Below are 22,935 nucleotides of genomic sequence, written 5' to 3'. Positions count from 1 at the left end.
GTTTTAAATCTTTTCCAACGAGTGTTTGATAACTGCATGTGAGGGATAATGTATATCTATATCTATCGCTACAGATTGAGAAAGATATCGACTATTGTATTGGTATCAGATTTTTTTTACCTGCAGAATGAGCCCTTGTATTTTACTTTATTATAACAAAGTTGTTCCTTTAGTTAAACAACCTGGTGTGAGACTCATACTGTACACGAAGGAAAAGTCATCATACATCAGTTTTCAAACCCAACTCCGAGGTACCCCCACTGTCCCTGGAGGTGGATAACGTAGGCTGATTCAAACACTGATAACACAAAAGAAGACAACAGATTCAAACTATTTTTAAAAGTACTTCAATGTAAGAAAGGCCCGAAGCAGAATACGGCTGATCTCCATGAACAGAGGGGACAAACTAGACTGGATAAATAGACACACACGTGTGTTTAACTTAATGTCAGCTACAGGTATCTTAATATTTTAATGGATGAGTCTCTTTTACTCCTCACAGTCTGCAGCCGGTAAAAAGGTTAAAGCCACGTAAAGCCTTGACAAACAAATGAAAGAACCTTAAACTCAATCCTGTATTTGACTGGGAGCCTTCAGTGCAAAGATGAAAGAACTACAAGAGGGATGCTTTCTCTCTTCCTGGTTCCAGTAAACAGGTCCAGCAGCAGCGTTTGGCAACATGTGTAAGCGGGACAGGGAGGACTGACTGATGCCCAGGTAGAGGGTGCTACAGGTAAAGACGCACTGGAAACAGTTTTTAAAACATTTGAGAGAGGGAAGCTTTCAATTGATTCATTTTGAATCAGAAGCTCCTCTCCTCTAACTTGAGTAGTTCGTGTTTTTGTGCTCTCCCCTCCTCCCCCGACAACAGATCAGTCAGTCCATGAAAACTCTGAAAGCACCTAAACAAACACCTGTGGAGTCATTCATGTCTCCCCAGGAGCCTCATGAGATGCTAAATAACTCCTCTAACAAAGAGCGACAGCACAAGAAAAACACTTCAACACATCCTCTTGTTTTAAGTCGAATCATCCCGCAGAGGTTAGTTAGCTGACAGCTCACGTCAAGCCGGCTAAATTAACTTTAGCTTAGCGGGCTAATTAGCTAGCTCTCCAAGTTACCTGGATACAAACGGCAGCTAACAGGTGAAGAACGGACTCGTTGTTCTTTTCTCCACCTTTCCTCTCTCGGAGTTTTCTTACCTTCACGTTGTTAACGAGCCGCTCCCACAAAGACGCGAGTTTTTTTTTTTTTTTTAATCCTTCTTCGCGTAGAAATCACATTTCTCAGCCTCTGTCCGCAGCCATCGTCCTGTTGTCATGGCACTGACGCTGAGCGGAGAAGCCGGGGCTTTTGCGCAGGAGCGGAAACAGACGGAATGCTGGGAAAGTGAGTTCTTTGACTTCAGATTTTCTGCGGAATGTTTTCATGCCTCTACCTTTTGTTGCCTTTTCTGAGACTGACCTTAAAAATGTTTTAATAAAAAGATAAAACATAAATTATTTTATCAGCAAATGAATCATACTTAATTCATTTAATTACCCTCTGTTTATAGTTAAACTACAGATTTGTAAACATATTTAACCTTATTAAAAATGTAAACCTCACATTTAAGTGACAATTAATTGACAGTAACAATTAATTTATTTATACATTTTGATTTTCATCATCTTAATTAGCAGACCCCTTCCTGTTGTTGTTGTTGTTATTTGTTTTGTTATGTATTATCGATATATTATATTATATTATATGGAAGGTATGTTCTTATTTTTGTGAATGTTTTTTGATCTAATAAAGTAAATAAAGAAAAAGACTTCAGACTGTGTTTATTCGCACATTGTTGACTGTTTCAGAAACACTTTAAAAGTATTTTCTTCTTAATTTAACATGAAATGAATCAAATCTTTTATATTCATTCATATGATATTTTGTCCAACCTGTGAAGGTGAAAACAAAACAATATGATCACAGCCACAGTCATGTGTAAAAAAATGAATAAATAAACAGTAGCAAAGACTTTAAACTATTTCAGCATTTGATGAATTTAACTGGAGATTAAATGTAGCTCATACTAAGGAAGCCCTAAGTGGACAAACATCCATGCATATTTGTTTATTTGTTTGTCACCCCAAATGTTCTCGTTATCGCGGAATGATAGAATAAAATAAAATGTGTTGATGCAGGTCGCTTTAGGGCCTCCGTACTACACAAAGGCATATCAGGGAGAGAGAGAGAGAGAGAGAGAGAGAGAGAGAGTGGTTATTGACATGCAAGAAAAGAGCCACAGATCGGACTCAAACTGCGACAACCAGCTTGGAGAGGTACACCTCTGTAGGCTACATGGGGCGCACGCACTAACCACCAGGCACCCAGAGCCTCAGTGAAACTCATTTTAAAGTATAAATGTGATCAGGTACTGATGTTTGATGTTGTTGTGGAGTGTTCTGTGATTATTAAATGATGCTGAGGAAACTCAGTGGCTCTGATATGTCATTAAGTGATGATGTCTAATTATATGTTTTAACCTTTATTTTGAAAACTTCGGGCTCGTCCGGGATTTGAACCCGGGACCTCTCGCACCCTAAGCGAGAATCATACCCCTAGACCAACGAGCCACAACTATGCAGAACAAAACTGTCATTTTCACACAGAACTGAACCTGCCACGTTGTGTGACCGTTTCATGTCCATATGGAAACATGGATGAGATTTTTAGTGGTATTTGGCGCCATCTAGTGGTGATCTGTAGCACTGCAGGAGGCTGAATTTTTTTCAAACAGGGACTTCTGATTAATCATTTTTTCTCTTTAAAGCCCGAGGTGAGGATATACTAACTGAGTTTTAAATAAACCAGAGGATTTTGTTCCTTTATAGAGAATCTATGGAGTCAAGAGGAAACACCAGCTCCAACGATACTGACGATGTGTAAGAGCTGATGTTTCTGATGACCACTCCTGTGACCTCAGTGATGACCTTATAGTCTGATTCTATGGATGTGCAGACGCCTCAAGTTGTCCAGTAAGAACAAGAAATGCCAACTTTGAGTCCAGCCTGACCTTCTCTTTGAGATCCCACTTATTTATTAAAGATTAGCTTGATGTAGTACGTGTGTGTGTGTGTGTGTGTGTGTGTGTGTGTGTGTGTGTGTGTGTGTGTGTGTGTGTGTGTGTGTGTGTGTGTGTGCATGTGTGTGTGTGTGTGTGTGTGTGTGTGTGTGTGTGTGTGTGTGTGTGCGTGCACAGTCTCATCAGGGGCGCTGTCAACAGGCAAGGCAGGCAACTGCTTGGGGCCCCAGACTAGTAGGGGGGGCAAACTTCGGACCAAAGCAGCAACCCAAAATGTGCAAATTTTGCAATGACAGTAGGAAACCTCCCTAAGGGGGCGCCGTCTGACCACATCCACTCTTGTTGCCCTGCTGGTCGGAGGGCCCCTCAAATAACTTTTGCCTATAGGGCCCCAACAAACCCTAGAATCGCCACTGAGTCTCATTGACACATAAAATTGAGAAAGTGGTTGACCTTCAGCACAGACGAGCTGAAGACTGCCATCAACATGTATTTATATGGCGCCAATTCACAACAGACATTTAATAAATCCTTCTTTCTGATTGGTCTGATGTGATGGTCTCTGCTTTAGATTAATAACCAGGCTATTACTAATCGGTTCTGTCTCTCTTATTCCTCGAGGACTCGGCTCGTCCAATTTAGAGCACCTGGGCCTGTTGCTCTCGGGGAATAAAAGCCCGACCCAAGGGTGGCTCCCCCCTCTCTCTCCCCCCTCTCTCTCCCCTTCTCTCTCGCCCTCTCTCTCGCCCTCTCTTTCTCTCCTTCCACATGGACTCACATTGATCACTAATTTTGCACATTTCAGGCTTTGTTACATTTTGCTTCACAACATCCCACACTTCATTTATGCCACACATCAACTACACCACTGACCTTACTGACGGACGCAGCCTCCATGTTTGCTGTTCTCATGTCATTAGTAAAATAGATCACTATTATCAACAGTTAACTGATGTCCTTTCTCATAAATGTGTCATTTTAATAAACTGTATGTTTTCTGTTTCAGCATTTGATGAATTTAACTGGAGATTAAATGTAGCGCATACTAAGGAAGCCCTAAGTGGACAAACCTCCATGCATATTTGTTTATTTGTTTGTCACCCCAAATGTTCTCGTTATCGCGGAATGATAGAATAAAATAAAATGTGTTGATGCAGGTCGCTTTAGGGCCTCCGTACTACACAAAGGCATATCAGGGAGAGAGAGAGAGAGAGAGAGAGAGTGGTCATTGACATGCGAGAAAAGAGCCACAGATCGGACTCAAACTGCAACAACCAGCTTGGAGAGGTACACCTCTGTACACTACATGGGGCGCACGCACTAACCACCAGGCACCCAGAGCCTCAGTGAAACTCATTTTAAAGTATAAATGTGATCAGGTACTGATGTTTGATGTCGTTGTGGAGTGTTCTGTGATTATTAAATGATGCTGTGGGAACTCAGTGGCTCTGATATGTCATTGAGTAATGATGTCTAATTATATGTTTTGACCTTTATTTTGGAAACTTCGGGCTCGTCCGGGATTTGAACCCGGGACCTCTCGCACCCTAAGCGAGAATCATACACCTGGCTCCCCCTCTCTCCTGCTCTCTGTCCCCTTCTCTCTCGCCACACATCAACTACACTACTGACCTTACTGACGGACGCAGCCTCCATGTTTGCTGTTCTCATGTCATTAGTAAAATTTATCAACAGTTAACTGATGTCCTTTCTCATAAATGTGTCATTTTAATAAACTGTATATTTTTATATGAATGATTTCCAGATTAAAACATAAAAGGCTTCTAATATTTCAATTGATTTGCAATTAATCAAAGAAAGTTTCAAGTTTTGAATTAAATTATGAATAAAAATGCTTTTTATTCATGATCTTTAAAAATGTCTCCTGCAGTTTTAAAAGTGTAAAAACGATGATGAAGCTGCGGACGGAGAAATCCACGAGCACAACCTCCCTGAATAATCGATCAGCTGATGACTTTAATTTCTCATCTACAGGTAAAAAAAATCCTCGTTTGGTAAAAAGATGTGGGCTCGTCCGGGATTTGAACCCGGGACCTCTCGCACCCTAAGCGAGAATCATACCCCTAGACCAACGAGCCACATAAGATACCCTTCAAAAAGACAGTTTGTAAATTCCCAAAACGCCACGTCGTACAGATTTCAGCCTTCTCCAGATTCTGTCTCCAGAACTCTTCAAAGAATCTGAGATTTACCGTCCTCTAGCGGACACGACTGGTACTGCAAGCAAACAGTGATCCACAGTGTGCCTCAAACTTCAGTTTGTTTATAGAGTACGATCCATTCAAACAAACCAGCAGTCCATGTTACCTCAGTGACCTTCACACTCATTTAAGCACGTGACATCACCTCATTAATTACCTTAAATATTGGAAGAAAGGACTTCAAACACAAACACCTTTTCTCACCTGCAGCTTCTGTTTCAGGACTCTCTCACTCGTCCTACACCAGATGTTTATTAGATCTATCAGTCTTTTATACTATCAGACATCTTTGGGAGATTTCCTTTCTTTTAAAAGTTTATTTTTAGGATTTTTACTGTAAAACTTAAATAAATGAATAGCCAAGGCTTTCATTTACTATGAAATGACCCCTGAATGCTCTGGATTTGTTTGGACCAGAGAAGGTAGGCAGTTTTAAGGCAATCCCCACACGGCCGTTTTGGACGCCCCTCGGTTTGCCAGATATGAGAGCAGTTATCAGGTCAAACCAACAGGTGTTGCAGCGATAGAAGCGGGCAAGAGAACTGGTTCAGATAGAAGTGATTGTACCCGACCTAAAAAGCCTCTGCATGTTTCTAATAAGCTCCACGAGCAGAAACGTGCTCAAACTAGGATCAATATTGGAGATGCTTTTGAAAAATGGAGAGAGGTTAGAACACAGAAAGGTTTACAGACCCATGCAGAGCTGGCTAAACACTGAAGCTTCAGTGTCCACTACATGACAACCTGCGTGAGCATCGACTCTAGGGGGGGGGGAGAGACATCTCTCTACAATGTTTAGAATTTGGACTGCAGTACCCATTTTAAACACTAGGGGTCAGAGTTACATACTGCCCCTTTAAGTGAACATGTGGATGTAAAGCATCATGAAACCAAAACATCACTGGGTAGATTTTAGAGCAGATTTCTGTGACGACATCTCGGATCTCAAAGTGACATTTTATTGCATTTTTAAAATCACAGCATCAAAGAAAAGAGGAAGAAGCCTTCTGTTTATAAAAATACAACTCACAGGTCTACACTTCTGTAACTGTGGCGCTCTTTGCTCCGACTGCAGAGCAACAAAAAACATTTCCATATATCTCTATATTTATATATTTAACGCCCACTAATACAACATGACATTATTCCCTGTCGCCCGTTAGTTTGACATAAACGTAATAAGAAAAGGCAACATGCAGGTGATAGCAGCACATTAAAAACACAAACAGATTCAAAGAGAACATTCAGCACGAGTCCAGACAAACGGAGACCTCTTTACTTTAAAACAAAAACAAGAAACGACTGAATATGTTCGAGGTAGAGCGCCACTGTTACTGCAGAACGACGCCATCGCCATCTCTGCGTCTCGTTCCGGGTTTGATTGAGCCACAAACAGCAGTGTGCTTCCTTCTGTTTACTGAAATGGTGAAATATACCTTTAATACACTTTAACTTTGGTTCCAGGTGTTTTGTAATTCCCCCTAATGACCACTAGAGGGCGGCGTTAGTGGTTAATCTGGAACACTACGTGGTGAACACTTGAATATTTATTTATAAAGCAGAGAAGCTAAAGGGGATCGTCTTGTTGGAGGAATAGAGAGCTTCTTCTTCTTTTTGTTGATTTGATGCCAAACGAGCGCGTCAGGGTCAAAGAGCGATGTGCGAGAATGCGCCCCAACATTCACGTGTTCATGTGCGGGTTGATTCCCTCGCTACACAGAACTTAAAAGTGCGTTTTCCCTGCTCATTGGAGATTTATCTGAGCAATCTGAATCCCCTGAAGAAAAATACTCGTAGTGGTCTTTATATTTCTGCCTTCACCTGGCGACACATGCTTCGTTGTTTTTCTAGGAATAAGCAGGTCCTTCAGGTGCTGAATCTCTGACATCCTCCACAGATCGCTCACTTTTTATATTTCCACCAGGTGATACCTGAGACATGCTGAAACATCTTCAAAGAAAACACTGACGGTGGTTTCACACCTGCACAAAACTCCTGAAAACGTCCTGAATGAGCCGCGTGTGTGAACACAAACCACTGAACTTGACCTGGACTGTCTTTTACCAGCCACCTGCTTAATCTTCAGCATGAAGTCGGGTGAGCTGATGTGAGAATGCACCCGGAAATACACCTGAGAGAGTGGGAGGGGGGGCGTTATGTTTACATCCTGCAACCACTGGTGCCTGACCACAGACTGTCTGCACACGACCGCTGGGATTCAGCGCTTTTAATTTTTTGTTAAGGTTTATTTTTGGGCGTTTGGGCTTTTATTTAAAGAGACAGGACAGCAGACAGAGTCAGACAGCGAGGTGGACATGGGTCGCACACCTTAACCACTCGGCCAACGCCGCCCCCTGCTCCACTCTTTTGTTCAGATTGTGAATATCTTGGACTACACGGAGCAGTGATATGAAGCGTTGTACTGCCCCACCACTTCAGCGCTGACCCCCCCCCCCCCCGCGCAACCAGATCAGCACGATTTGAACGTTTTGTGCATGTGTGAAACGGTCAGGTGTGAGATTGTGGGCGCCTGATTTCTGAAACACAAACGTCAGCATGTTTAAATATTCTCGTCTAAACGGTGATAAATATAACTATTATAAAGTATGAATGATGAAGATATCTAAAAATGACTGAACGGACAAAACACACCAGAGACGTGCTGCTGCGAGGACTTTTAAAACAGTTCATGTTGAATGTCTTTAAAAAAAAAAAAAGAAAAAAAAAGAAAAGGATTTTACAAAGTGAGGGGGGTGGGGGGGGCACAGAGCTGGAAGGTGACCCAGGTGGAGTTAAACAGAGATGATCCGGAGCAGTAAGAAAGCTTTGGGTTGGTGTTTGGAGTCTGACAGGCTCCGACGTGTCGGGGGGGGGGAGTTATAGAACCTTCTGGAGGATGGCGTTGGGCACTTCCAGCGTCTCGTCCTTCACCAGGACGATGTCATAAGAGTCCAGATATTTGTCCAGGCGCTCTTCCACCTGCAGAGAGAGAGAAGAAAAGAGAGAGAGAGAGTAGAGAGCGAGCGAGAGACAGAGAGAGAGAGAAAGAGTGGGCGAGAGAGAGAAAGAGGAGAGAGTGAGCGAGAGAGAGAGAGAGAGCGAGAGAGGACAAAAAGTTATAACTGCCGTCATCGCCATGGAGATCAAATGAACAACAACGTGCATAAACACGTTTTTTTTTTAATGGGATGCACTGAAGACAAATTCAATGGATTGCACACAAATGTTTTTTTTTTTTTTTTTTCAACCAGCAGAGGGCGCTCTATGCTTTTGTTAAGCGACGCACAAACGGTGGAGAGAGAAACGTCTTCATCTCAAAGCGGGATTCTCAAAGGCTTCGTGGTCACTTCAAATGTTTTCACCTTGTCGTTGAGGAAGCCGATCTTGAGGATGTTCTCCACGTTGGGCACGCCGTCGGCCATGCTGAGGTCCCCCAGCGAGTCTCCCATCAGGATGATGTTGTGGTATTCCTTCACCTGTTTGAAGTACTCCGTGTTCCGCAGGGCGCCGTCGTGTTTGTTGTACACGTGGATCAGCTCGCCTTTGAAACCTTTGAGGACGCCCTGTGCGAGGAGGAGCAGATCAGACAAACCAGCGTTAGAACGTTTTAAAGTCCTGAGGCTGAGAGGTCACAGCATCAGAGGAAGAAAAGAGGCGCCCGTCCCTCCTGTCAGACTCACGTTGTCGTCAAAGTCCATGAAGTTGGAGACCACCTTGACGTTGGGGTGGTAGACGCCGGCCTGGCGGATGATTTCCTCCAGGACGTCGCCCAGGCCGGCGGAGAAGATGAAGACAGGAACAGTGTGCTGCTGCAGACGGTCAAAGAACTGCTCGTAACCTTCCCTGAACGAGACAAAAAGAAGAACTGACAGACACCAGACCATCTGAACTCTGATACTACAGGTCGACGCTGTTCCCACGAGGTCGGCTGTAATCGTGCAGAAACATGTGACACATTTCAAGGTGGTTCAACATTAAACATTAAAACCATAAATTATCATGACCATAAGTTTTAGTGCAAGTCAAAGTTTGTGAAAATCTGCTGCTCTCTTCTTCTCATGCTTTATTTTATTTGATGTTTTTTTAAGATTTATTTTTGGACTTTTGTGGGAGAGAGAGAGAGAGAGTAGGGAATGACATGCAGGAAGGAAGCCACGGGTCGGATTCGAACCCGGGCCGCCCGCTTGGTGGAGTACAGCTCCATACATGGGGCGCGCGCACTAACCACTGTGTCACCAGCGCCCCTTCTCTTGCTTCATTTAAAGTAGATTTGTTTACTTAATTAGAGGTGAAATAATCCATTTATTATCTATTCAGGCTTTATATGAGGCTGGAGCCGATCTCAGCTGTCACTGGGTGAGAGGCGGGGTTACACCCTGGACTGTTCTCCAGCCAATCACAGGGCTGACATATAGAGACAGACAACCAGGAACCTCCTCGCTGTGAGGTGACATCGCTAACCTCTGCCTTGGTTAAATAATATAATACTTGCTGCTGTATGTAGAAAAAAACCTGCTAACCTCTATTTCTTCAAATATATCCATATCTCAATTTGTGCACAATCTAGCACCTCGGGACCTAATACCCATAATGCAACAGTAAAAAAAGGAACATGTACCTGAGCGCAGCGTCAGACTCTCTCACCACCTCGGACAGTTTGTCTTTCTCTAACCGCTGCTCCACCAGAAGCGTGTGAGACTTGAAATACCTGCAAACACAAAACACACCTTAATATATGCACCGTGTTTATAACTTTAAAAAGAGACGGCGCTCGGCTCGATGAGGGCTGAAACGACTGGTCTGCACCTCCAGGTATCCCAGCATGCTTTGTGGATTTAGAACAAGAAACTTCACAGACATGTTTTGAGGAGCTCTGAGACTTATTTACACTGATTGAAGAGGAGGAGGATAAGTGACCTTCAAAAAGACTGAGGAACAGAAGGAGGTGTTGTGAGGTGATTGAGGAGTTGACGCATGTCAGACATGAAATCAGAGCAGCTGGAGTTTTTTCCCTGAAAAGGCTCGCAGGCGTTGCCTCGTCGCCTCATGGATTAAAAGTGCGTCTTCTACTCTGAATTCCTTAGGATGTGTGTTTGTGGCGGCTTTGTGTCTTACCACTCCACCATGAACGGGTATTTCTCCTCCATGGTGAGATGAGGGTCGATTTCGATGGGATAATATTTGTTCTTCAGCTGCAGCAGCTTCTGCCTGCAGTCCTCTGTCACCAGCTTACAGTTATCAATGATATCTGTGCAGAGAAGGAGAACAGAATCATTCAAGAGAAACACCCTGAAACTGAGAATACACCTTCACAAAGACGGTGAAAAAACTGACTTGAAGAACTGTCTGACTCTACTTACTGTGACATGTCGGGCAGCGTTTGCCGTTGACCGCAAACTTGCTTAACGTCATGTCGAAGTCTGTGATGATCTGCAACAAAGCCAACAGCGGTTTGTTTACCAGAAGTGATACATGAGTTCATCAGACACATCGGGGCTTCAAACAGAAACAAGAAGAAACAGAAAGGCCTCAGGGGAAACCCAAAAAAACACACCTGTTGCAGGAGGAAACCGCAATAGTCAATAACTCGAGATCTGTCTGATAAGCTGATCAGAAGCTTTTAATTAGTGCACGATTCGGAGCTGCAGCACCACCAGGTGGCCTAAAAGTGCAAGCACTTGGCAAAGTCTGAAACGACTAACATTGAACGTCAATATCAGAGCACCAAGGAGATTTACAGCGAGTCCAGTCTGGATTTTGTCACCAGGGACGAGACAGCCGAGCGGGGGCTCTGTTGTTTGCGGCCCCGAGATGTCTGAAACTGTTTTTCTTAATGTAAGTCTTATAGTTCTTGAACCTGTCGGCCACCGTATTATTCCCCGTTTAGAGCTACAATTCATAAAACTCGCTCTACAGACTTCGACTGACACGTGCTGAAATGTGTTCACACACCTGTAGTTTGGACGCTCCTCCTTTGATGAGGCCACAGATGATCTGCTCCACCTTCTCCGGGTCCTTCATGTGGACCGTCGACTTCTCAAACTGAGGCATCTGTAGAGAGAGAGAGAGAGGGAGGGAGAGAGAGAGAGAGAGAGAGAGAGAGGGAGGAAGAGAGGTTATTATAGGTTGTTACTTTTGATTTTATGCACAAGACCCGTTCAATTCAACACCTCTCTGAATTCAGTACACCTGTACCTTTGTATCATACCTGTATTTTCTGACATTTTAAAGTCTGTTTGATTTCCTTATTTTCTGCTGGAGTTGAAAGTTTTTTGGGCGTATTTACATGAAAGTTTAAAGACGGGACAGACGCTAGAGTCAGAACATGTGGAGAGAGAGAGAGAGAGAGAGAGAGAGAGAGAGAGAGAGTCTGGGGATACGACACACGGGAAAGGAACTACAGGTGAGATTTGAACCCGTACCTCCTCCTGCTTGGAGGACTTCAGCCTCGGTGCATGTGGCGTTCGCACTAACCTTGAGGCTACAGACGCCCCGCACCGTTCTCCTTAAACATGCTTGTACTGTATATAAGGTCAGGTAGCTTTGAGGTATAAATAAAGGTTGATGATGATGGTTCAAACATCCCCAGCTGTTAAAGCCTATGACAAGGTGAGCGAGTAGGTCCCATCCAGGTAACCATCACTCATCACTTCAGAACGGCGGCTGTCCTACAGACTCGCAGAGCAGCGGTCCAGGAGGTCCACAGTGACCGAGTAATCGATATCTGGTTCATGAAGTAACGAGAGTCCTTAAATATAGAAATGAAGGAAAGAGCTCATCTCCAGGAGAGAGTATGCCTGTTGACAAGCAGCACACACAGACACACACACACACACACACACACACACACACACACACACACACACACACACACACACACACACACACACACACACACACACACACACACACACACACACACACGGTCTGGAGGAGGGGGGTTTCAGGGTCGTGAAACAGCTGATGTCTGGAATGTGCTGGAGTTGTATAACAAGCTGAGCAGCCAAACAAACAGTCACAGTAACTCAGAGCGGCGAGGAGGGGAGCCGCCTCATCTGGTCCGCTCTGACTGACAGCGTCTCTGTGAAACTCTGCAGGACGAAAAACAAGGGATTAAAGAACGTTTGCATCCATCATAAGGGAGGAGGAGGGTGAGCCCGGAGTGCTTGTTTCATTCTGTTCACTTTTTGATGAATGTAAACTAATCAGGGCTCGTCAGTGAACTGCTGTATGCTGATGTCTTTCAAAGGATCTCTACATGCAGTCTGTGTTCCTCGCTGATCTACAGAACATCTGCTCTGAGACGTTTCCTCGGTTCTTCATGAGAACTGAAAGTTTTCCATCCACAGCTTATTTATCGAAGCTGATGAAACAGAAACGTTGACCTTAACGATGTGTTTCGGAGGGTTGAAGAGAAGTGCTGGATGTGGGCTTCAGACCAGCTGACTGTGCACAGACAGAACAGAGTCGCGCTCCTACCTGAGGTCACCACCACAGTCAAAAACGTAGATATAATACAAGAAAGAAATCAAACGGTATCGATACGACAGGAAAAAAAAAAAAAAAAAAAGCAGTCCGAGGCGTCGACCAATTCCGCTTAAATCCCCAACAATGTCATGCAAACTCGTGCACGCTGTTTAAGGCCCCGTGGTGCGTTTTCCCCGGGCAGAAAAGCGCTGACTGTGCGCTCTGGAGCTCTTGCGTGAAGTGAGAAGAAAAGCGGTGCACGTCCGTCCTGTCTCCATGACAACGGCCGCTGTATGACCGACACTGCTCCGTTGCTTTTTACAGCATGTTTTATATTTGAGATCGTTTATTTCCCGATCAGAGGATGAGGGGACAAGACACGATCTGTAGGCGGCTAAAATACGGGGAATGTCACACATTTAGAAAAGACGATGGCGCTCAGAAGAAAACGCTATTTGGACACGGCGCATAAATTTACCTCCGAGTTGTCAATGTTTTTGTTTATGTCCTAACAAAACACTCAGCTTTCAGAGATTAAAGTCTGAAATTAATGCATGAAATCTCATCTGGATGAACACTTTACTCCTTCTGGATAAAACACAAAACCTAACACACGCACACGCACACGCACACAACCCTCCATCCTGCAGTGTTACATAATCAGTATCAGATTTCGAAGCAGATCATTAATCACTCTGATCTTTCTGAAACTCGAACTCCAGAACACAAACTACAAATAAAGCTGAAGTTCCTCTTTTAGATCCTTCCTGCTTGTACACACACACACACACACACACACACACACACACACACACACCTTCCTTAGCTTCGTATCTGCAGAGTACAGACGGTGCAAACTTTATCTAAAGAACGTAACAGTCCCATTCCTGGAGGGCGACATAATGTTCCGGTTTATACGAGTGCTGTAAACATGCCTGCCTTCTTCACGAGGTCACAAAACCTGCACTAACAGAAAAGTTTGAAAAGAGAAATACAAACCTGCTCTTCCTTTACAAAAACACATAAAACACACATTTACTGCACCGACAGTTATGAGGATTTATGATATAATGCACAACATACCTTATGATAAGAAAGACACACACACACACACACACACACACAAGCTTACCTCGGATCTGTCGTGTCAGATAACACGGGAGTGAGGAAAGGTTTGTGTGTCTGCGGAGGGCTTTTATATCTGCAGCAACAGTCAGGGAGGGAGGGGGGCGTGGCCTACAATAGATTAAACAACATGACCCCTCCCCCCTGTGCAGAGAGGCTCAAACACACACACACAAATTCCATAGAATGTATATACAAATGGACAATGTGCCTCCTTCTAACTTTAGATTCTGGTCCTGAATGCTCTGGATTTGTTTAGACCAAAAAAGGTAGGCGGTTTTAAGGCACCCCCACACGGCCGTTTTGGACGCCCCTCTGTTTGCCAGATATGAGAGCAGTTATCAGGTCAACAGGTGTTGCAGCGATGGAAGCGGGCAAGAGAAGTGGTTCAGATAGAAGTGATTGTACCCGACCTAAAAAGTCTCTGCATGTTTCTAATAAGCTCCACGAGCAGAAACGTGCTCAAACTAGGATCAATATTGGAGATGCTTTTGAAAAATGGAGAGAGGTTAGAACACAGAAAGGTTTACAGACCGATGCAGAGCTGGCTAAAGTGTCCACCACATGACAACCTGCGTGACCATCGACTCTAAGGGGGGGGGGGGGGGGGGGCAGCTCTCTACCATGTTTAGAATTTGGACTGCAGTACCCATTTTAAACACTAGGGGTCAGAGTTACATACTGCTCCTTTAACTTGTGATTAAAACTGTTTACTACTATCAAACATTGAATCAAAGCATTTGACAGCCGTATGTTGACACTAGTTTTACAGCAAGTCGTCAAGTATACCGACATGAGTTGAACTTACACACAGAGTTCAGAAAAAAATAGACTGGGGGGGGGAGAAAGGGTCATTTGTCATTCAGCCTGGTTCGACCTTTGACCCCCTGAAAAAGAAGCCTTTCAAATCAATCTGAGAGTTGATGACTCGCTTCAGTATATGACTGCTGAGCACACACATTTTTACATTCCCTCCACACACACACACACACACACGCACACACGCACACACGCACACACGCACACACGCACACACGCACACGAGAGGGATAGTCTTTCTGCTGCTGCCTTAATATTTAGGTCACACATCTGGAACCAGGCAAGTGTGAACACGTCCGTCACTTTAACGCACAGATCTGTTTTCAGGTCGAGCTGGTTCTTGGGTTAAAGCCTCTCTTTGGCTCAGAGGCCGCGAGAAGTCTTTCACATCGAGGGAACATAAAGCACGGTACACTGATGGTATGTTGGTAACGATGAAATGTAGAAATGTGAGCGACGTTATGTTTCAGGGCAGCACCATAAACTGAATTATAAGATAAAGCTTGAGGTGGGATGTGACGACCTCAGGGTTCGACCTCTCTACCTGCTCTGTGTCTCCCCCTGCTGGCTGTGTTTCTCTTGTTTCAGGTAGCTGTGGGAGGAGACTGACACCTTATCAGCACACCTGCACAGTTCTCTCCCTCTCCCTCTCTCCCTCCCTCCTCCAGCCTGCAGACTGCCTTTGATAATGTTTGTGTATCTGACACATTTACAAGACTGCATGCACACTGACTTCCTCACACACTGTAATGTTTGATTACTTTAATAAAATATGTTGCATTACTTTGCAGACTGGACAGAATGTAGACTTGTATATGTAGAACAGTTTCAACCTGGAACCGGTTCTAAATGTCAGAGAATTACAATTTGTTGTTTTTTTTTGTTCCTAACAGCAACATAAATCTTTGCAACGCAGCATGTCGACATAAGGCGAGAAGGGGACCATGGGCTGATTGTGGTTTATTTTTTGGGCTTTTCGTGCCTTTGATGCAGAGATAGGACAGTGGACAGAGCCGGAAACCAGGGAGAGAGAGCGGGGAATGACATGCGAAAAGGGGCCACGGGTGGAGGCGAACCCGGGCCTACCGCTTGAGATGAGAGTCTCAACACATGGGACGCGCGCCCTAACCATTGCGCCACCAGCGTGCCCCAGGCTGATTGTGTTTTATCCATCAGTACAAATACAAATACAGCACTGACTCTTAGTCCTGCTGATCGAGGTTTCCTGCTGTCCTGAGAGCTGCTGGAGTTAAACTCGTCCTCTCCTCTACTCCGCCGACCTCAACCGCCTCACATACCAGGCAGCGCTTCCAAAAAACGAGGTCGACACTCTCTGATTACACCTCGGCACAAAAACAAGACAAGTCCCTGCTGACTCAGAGAGGCGGTGCTGCTCCATGCTGCACATTGAGAACATGGCCTGCGGGTAACTGCTGGAAGTTCTGGGTGAGAGATGCTTTCGGGTTTCAGACTGAAAGAGGAACAAGTACAGACCCTCCCTCATCCCTCCTCTCTCCATATCACAGCTGAACAAACCGTAGAGCACGTCACACACAGCCGCCGATGTATGCTGACATCAGGGATGTTGTTTTTAAAAGAATGTCTTCAATTTATGTTGATTTCTTTCGGCTAGACGATTATGAAAAACTTGAGTTGTGTTTTAAAAAAAGGAACCTTTGATATAGCAGATTTTGTTTGTAAAGCTGGGGAAAGAAGACATAACACGTTTAAGACTGAACTGTGACAGGAGCTGGCAACTTTGTAATGCTATGATATGTAAATGTAAACCACTGCAACTGAATTTCTGGTGTCTTATGAGCACGAGTGTTGGGCACTTTGTGTGCATGACACGAAAATAAATTAAATCAATCAATCAATATACACCCGCTCGTGCACTGTGACTTCACATTGTTCTTAAGATGTCTGTTCATGTTTGATGTGATTGGGATGTGAGGATATTTGAGCTTTAATGCAAAACAAAAAGGACAATAAAGTGTATCTTCTCTGACATGAGGGAGTTCTGTTTGCAGGCTTGTTGTTCATGCACAGCTCTGCACCGCCCCCCTAGTGGTTAAGAGGAAGAAGTACACTGAAGTGGGCTTCCTCTTCACTTCACTCAGAACTACAAAGCAGACTTGAGTTGAGGGTTTACAGTCAGTGACACTATCTGGAAAATGAGTCATTGAAATGTTTCCTGTCAAATCAATCAAGACGTTTCAGTGTGTTTTTAAAAGCGCGATCACGTGTGAGAGACGTCTGCGCTGAAGTCAGACTCTCCTCAATGGTTAAGACAATTAATGTTCAGCATTACGTCGTGTCACATGGTCGGCGTGGAGCTGCTGTGACTCATGTGACCCCCGACGGAAAGGATCCAAACACGTCCGACGTTTGCTGCTCTACACACGCTCTCATCAAAGTCACAGGAAGTTACTGAGTACAGTTTGTGTTCAGCTTTGTTCAACAGTTGTCAGGATACCAGATCTGTTTGACACCACGGCAACAAAATTAGAAGTCTTAGGCGCCGTGTCCACCTGGAGGTTTTCTTTTTGTTTCCAATGAGGAGAGAGCGTTTGCAGCAGGAGGAGGCGTCCTCCTGGAGAAAAAGCGCAGCGCCAAGCGTCTGTTTTCCGAGTGTTACAAAAACACCAACGAGATCAAGTGTTCAGACATGTCTGTGTCAGAGCGCTATCTAAAAAGCGGCGCTGGTGGCCTGGCGGTTTTGTCACGTGCCCCATGTACAGGGGCCGTAGTGTTCCTTGCAGCAGCTGTGGGTTTGAATCCGACCTCGACCCTTTGCTGCAGGTCATCCCCACCACTTTCTCTCCTCCCAACGTTTCCTGTCTCTCTTCAGCTGTCCAAAAATGCCCCAAAAATATCTTGAAAAGAAAATGTAAAACCTCAGATAAGTTAAAAAAAAAGAGAAGAGAAGGAAACTCCAGGCAATCGAACCCCGGAAATCCAAACAGATTCTATTCACAGCTTCCTTTTCTGACTGACTCCATTCAAACAGACAAACTGGTAAAACAAAGTAATAATCAGAGAACAAAGTCCTGCTGGAAACAACGCCCCCCCCCCCCCCCCCCACGTGGTATTTAGGAATGAAGGGAATATGACTTTGTGAAGACGTGTGAAGTGACGCAGAAGCATTTAGAGAGTCGTTAAAAAAAACGGCTAAAAAACTAAATCCTGACGAGCGCCCGAGGAGTCGTCTGGGGCTCAGAGGGGATGTTTGTGCTTCATCAAAAGGAGGATGGTGAAGAGTTTCCACCCAGGACAGGAAACAGAACTCATCTTCTACTTTCACTCTCCAGCCAGACGACGGCGTTTGCTAAAGAGCCGAGCTAACAAAAGAGCGTCCATAACACTATTTCACCTCACACACTCGGACCACTGCGTGTCTCCGTCTGCAGCCGCGGCGTTTCAATCCAGGAAATATAAGGTTTGATTTCACAACTTCCCTCAGGTCATTGGCAGAATAAATGCAAATAAACTAAACAAGCTCAATAAAGTTGCATCTAAATTTACCTAAAGGAAGCTCTGAATGGGAATCAGCTCCCTTCCATTGCTAAGCTCTGTTAATGTAAATCACATTAGAGGAGAGAGAGAGACACAGACGCTCCTCTTGATCTTCTCCTGCTCACTGTGGAGGACAGACAGAGACGCCAGCTGACGGCCGGGATGAGTCCGCTAACACTTAAAAAGACGTACCAAGGACAAGCGTACTAAAAAACACCTTCTACGTACATTTAGGACACGTTTACAAAGTGTCACCTCCTCTGCTCTCTAATATCGAGTTTTTAAGATATATCAATATATAAGACATAGGGTAAGACAATATCGTTAATATCGATATAGTTTATGCTGCATTAAAATAACATTATAGAGGTGCCAGGTCACTTTTTTCTCATCTCACTGATGATGACTGACTGTCTGTCCCTCTTAACCCTGATCCTCCTCTCTCTCTCTCTTTTATTGTATTTAAGGAACATTTTTATTTTATAACATAACTTTTTAAATTCATAAACAGGTAGTTTATTTTTCCATGTGTTTTCACTGTTAATAAAATACTCGATATATATTGAGTATCGCCATTCCGCTAATCAATATCAAGATATGAGTTTTGGTCCAAAATCGCCCAGCCCTACTCTCTGTTTGTCTGTAAGAGAAATGGACGCCGCTTTTGTGTCCTTTTTTTTTTTTTTTTTTTACGTATGTGTCCGAGGAAAACCGAGATACTAAAACAAACTCTACAGAAGTGTCGGGCGATAAGACCTCATACCTTTTTGCAGTATCTGTATTATATGTCGGTATTATAGTATTAAAAGGATTTGCTCATTAAAACGCCGCACTACGACCAACCCCTCCCTCTCCCCGTCAAACCGTCTGCGATGAGCAAGAGAGAAAGATGTTAAAGTCAGTTCAGCATGTTGTAGTGTGTGACTGAATCTGTGTAAAGATTGGCTTCTCTCCTGCGGAGTTGTGTTAGGCTCCGAGTCCACCTAGCGATTTTATCTGCGCGCCAGCGTCTTCCTTCAATTGTTTTCAATGAGGAGCGAGCGTTTGCTGCAGCAGGCGACCTCCTGGAGACAAATCCCAGCACCTAGCGAGTTGAAAATCTTTTGACTTTTCAGAAAGGCGCTGTTGACGTCACTGCCGCTCTTTTCCAAATGTATGATATATTAGTACCTCATACAACCATGCCTCAAAAATACAGAACTACCCCTTTAAAGACCCAAGAAAACCTGCTGAACGGCAGCTTCACAAAGGGATGAGGCCATGTGACAGGAACCGGTCTGTAGCTGTCATATCAGGTTAATTGACGTCTGTGTGAGTACATTGTGCTCACAATCAGCTGTTCAGGTGGAGCCAAATAACTCAGACATGAATCATATAGATTATAGTCCTGATGCTGAGCACAGCAACACCATGTAATGACGGCAGAATCCAAAGTCTGAATGTTTACTGTGAGGCGGAGTTAGCATATATTTACAACAATTACTGGAAACTATTAATAAACGTCCTCTTTCAACCACTTCTTTACTTATTTGTCTTTCTCTACAGGAGATGCACTCCTGAAAATATCTAGATCATGTCATGAGCACTGCGCCACATATTTTCATAGCCTGACTGTTCACACATGCACCTCACAGCGGGAGACGATGCCTGTCAGACAGGACGGGGGCGGGCTATAATGAGAATATGTGTCTTTATATCAATGCTTGAACAGAATCCCAGGAGGAAATATATCAAGTAAAAAAGGAACAACGGGGAATTGTCAGATGGACAATGCATTACATGCACGCCGGAGATCCAATATTTCCTGCTGAGTTCTCACCCAGACTTCAAACGGAATATTCAGGGTAAATTCAGAGTGAAAATGTTTGATATTTGAGTGCAGCCCTGAGAATTATAGTTAGTAAGGAGGTGTGTGCATTGTTTGCTGTGCAATATACACCGTTTTCTCTCTGAATGCATGTTGTGCTTCATGAAAAGGGAGGTGTGGCATTTCTTAAATGTCTTGTACACTGTATAATTCTGATCTGAAAGGTGATACTCATGGATGCAAACTAGTCTCTGTAAGGCTATCATCTACACTAATTTGAATGTTTTCTCTATTATTTGTCTTTAGTTTGTGTTTGCACTGAGGAGTGATTCCTGTCGGACTGGTTACAAAGCTGGACTGAGTGTGTGCCGTTTGGTCTGCTGCAGCTTGTGTAACCTGCATGCAGTCTGCACAACAACAGACAAGTGGAAGCAGCACAAAGATTGTGTGCAGGATCTGCAGAGACACAGAGGATCTGTAGAGACACAGAGGATCTGTAGAGACACAGAGGATCTGTAGAGACACAGAGGATCTGCAGAGACACAGAGGATCTGTAGAGACACAGAGGATCTGTAGAGACACAGAGGATCAGCTGTCACGGTGCTCTGCTCTCAAACTGAGACTCTACTGCTCTCTCTCTCTCTGTTGGACAAAAGCTAGCTAGTGACCTCTAAAAAAAAAACAGCTGCTGTTTTAGGGAATAGCAGCGCATGCGCAAAGCACAGTGCGGGTCCGCTTGTGTAAAGTTACCCAGCCACACGCTGAGCCACACTTCCGCCAAGATTTTCACATTAAAGACGCGCTGTCCTGTTCGTGCTACTTCCTCGCAACACCTATATTAAACACAGTAAAGTTCATCTTGAGAATCTGGGTCCAACTGTAGGTTAATTATCTTTGTACAAACATTGTCCACCTACCAAAGTGAGGATGTTCTCACACATTAACAAACAATACAATTACAGGATGAAGAAAACCTTTCATCCTGCCCATGAAGGAATTCTGTCCGCATGTGATTTTGTCTTTTAGCTGTTTAACTAAAATACATTCAATCTACTTCAGTAAAGCATCTAACTACAGATTGTACAATTACCCCCGAATACATCGTTATTACGTATAAACGAACGGTAATCTTAGTCATTAGCGTGTCCTGGTTTTATTTTGAAGGTGGACTTCCTGTTTCTGATCGTATCCGTCTCTAGCCGCCCTGACGCGCGTGGGCTATCAGCTATTTACTCACCATCTCTATGATCCGAGTTTTCTTTCCCGCTCGCTTCTTCTTCGCGACGATGTACTGGGCCAGAACCACGCCGCCGAACAGGGCACAGACGCTGGCACTGGCCGCGGCTCCGACCTTCACCACGGCCGTCCTGTCCATGACGGTACGCCGCTGTCACAAGTCTCCGCCGCCGCCGAGAGAGAGTCCCGTCCGGTCCTCCCTTCTGTCAAACGAGCGGCTTCCTACTGGTGCATTCCCACGGCCAAAGATCCTCTATGCAGAGCGTCACTACTCACTCCGTAAACGTTATTTTACAGACTCTAAAGTTTTATTTTATTTTGTTTGTGGAAATCGTTCGTATGCTGTCTGCATACAGAGAGTTAATGAAAGATATAATTTAATGCATATATATATATATATATATATATATATATATATAAATAAACACACAACGTTTCGAGCCCGACCTGGCTCTGTGTCAGGTCCTTTTTAATGCGTATAGCAAATAAATAAGATGCCTTTATCTTTGGGAGCCATCGTCTGTGCATTATATCGAACAGGACCTGGACAGGCGAGCCAAGCAGAGTTAAAAAAAAAATGAAGCTATTGCTGAAGTGCAAAATCCTGCAGTTCATCAGGTGTCCACTAGAGGCTGGCTACAGAAGCTCAGGAAAGCCAGTGGACATTCTAGAATAATGACCGAATAGAAACAATACTGCCTTCTTCATCATAATGCAGGAGTTAAATGATCTATCACTGCAGTTATTTTTCCTCTGCTGCTGTCTGTAAAGTGCCCCAGATATTTACTACTGAGTGAAGCATCTTTACATAAACAATCTTTGTCAACCGTCTCATGTCGTTCTGTGCCTCTGACAGAAGTGGCGCCCCCTACAGGAGGTGAATGTGTGGAAAGGTTTTTCTCAAAACAACCAAAATATTTTTGCAAAACAATTCACAGAAATTGTAATAAATATTCAAACAGATGAATGATGATGACAGATGATGGATGACTGTTTAATAATCAGCAAAGCATGTTTACAAGAGGTTAAAAAAAAAACCCACATCAACTTGTGACTTTTTTATTTTGCATATTTGCCAGTGCCTAAAAAAGGTAGGCTATTAACTTACACCATCATTTTTTGTCTCCAACACATAAAAAGATGAAAACATACCCAGTGGAGAATCTAGAGTATTTTGGGGCCCTAAAATAAAATTCACATGCTGGTGTGTTCCACCAGCATTCATCGGCAGTTTGTTAAAAATGATCCGAGACAGGGCCCAATTAGGGAGGTTTCCTACTGTCATTGTAAAATTTGCACATTTTGAGTCACTGCTATGCTTTACAGTTTGTCAGCCCGCGAGGGCCCACTACTTGACAGGGGCCTCAAGCAGTTGCCTGCCTTGCCTGTTGACAGGCAGCACCTCTGACCATACCAAACATATAGGAGTTGGTCATTGCTTCATTCTAAGGTCCTTTAAATTAAACGCACAGAAAAAAAAAGAAAGAAAAACTGTCAAATGTATAAATGTATTGCCATACACTTTATATTCTGTCAAACTAGGTGCAACCCACAAATTCCTTTCCATTTGGGTACATCACCATAAAACAATAAAGATGACATGACACTGATTTGTATACGTAACAACTGTAGAATCTCTGTCGAGCAAACAGTTGCTGACAACATATAGTTGGCTCCTA

At 44.0% G+C, this 22,935-nt stretch overlaps 2 protein-coding genes, 1 long non-coding RNA gene and 2 other non-coding genes across 8 annotated transcripts in view; 1 reads left to right on the top strand and 4 right to left on the bottom strand.

Annotated features, from left to right (window-relative positions):
* Nucleotides 1–1,349, bottom strand: part of bbs9 (Bardet-Biedl syndrome 9) — a 139,101-nt gene extending 137,752 nt beyond the window's left edge. For 2 of the 3 annotated variants that reach the window (XM_065958093.1, XM_065958095.1), the window contains exon 1: nucleotides 1,203–1,349. The gene's annotated coding sequence lies outside the window, so the exon portion shown is untranslated. The remainder of the gene's footprint in view (nucleotides 1–1,202) is intronic. The other variant, XM_065958094.1, reaches the window with a different exon arrangement.
* A 1,194-nt stretch (nucleotides 1,350–2,543) lies between these two features.
* Nucleotides 2,544–2,615, bottom strand: trnap-agg (transfer RNA proline (anticodon AGG)). Its single transcript has one exon. It is a non-coding gene; the product is annotated as a tRNA-Pro (tRNA).
* A 2,476-nt stretch (nucleotides 2,616–5,091) lies between these two features.
* On the bottom strand, nucleotides 5,092–5,163 carry trnap-agg (transfer RNA proline (anticodon AGG)). The gene has a single exon. It is a non-coding gene; the product is annotated as a tRNA-Pro (tRNA).
* A 1,061-nt stretch (nucleotides 5,164–6,224) lies between these two features.
* Nucleotides 6,225–21,485, bottom strand: nt5c3a (5'-nucleotidase, cytosolic IIIA). 2 transcript variants are annotated; one of them, XM_020654449.2, is made up of 8 exons: nucleotides 21,258–21,485; nucleotides 11,239–11,337; nucleotides 10,647–10,716; nucleotides 10,402–10,534; nucleotides 9,905–9,994; nucleotides 8,967–9,129; nucleotides 8,649–8,849; nucleotides 6,225–8,265 (listed from the first exon to the last, which is right to left on the bottom strand). In XM_020654449.2, exons 1-8 carry the CDS (start codon nucleotides 21,393–21,395, stop codon nucleotides 8,164–8,166), a joined length of 996 nt encoding a protein of 331 aa, XP_020510105.1. In that variant the 5' UTR covers nucleotides 21,396–21,485; the 3' UTR covers nucleotides 6,225–8,163. The 2 variants fall into 2 exon arrangements, with proteins under 2 accessions (XP_020510105.1, XP_020510106.1); XM_020654450.3 differs by lacking the exon at nucleotides 21,258–21,485 and adding an exon at nucleotides 13,886–13,943.
* Nucleotides 12,275–15,726, top strand: LOC136179809 (uncharacterized). The gene is made up of 3 exons (XR_010666761.1): nucleotides 12,275–12,437; nucleotides 15,025–15,387; nucleotides 15,591–15,726. It is a non-coding gene; the product is annotated as an uncharacterized lncRNA (long non-coding RNA).
* Nucleotides 21,486–22,935: the final 1,450 nt, after the last annotated feature.

The sequence above is a fragment of the Labrus bergylta genome, chromosome 8, assembly GCF_963930695.1.
Source record: "Labrus bergylta chromosome 8, fLabBer1.1, whole genome shotgun sequence".
NCBI lineage: Eukaryota > Metazoa > Chordata > Actinopteri > Labriformes > Labridae > Labrus > Labrus bergylta.
The sequence above is the reverse complement of the archived record's forward strand: the minus strand, read 5'-3'. Positions and strand labels throughout refer to the sequence as shown.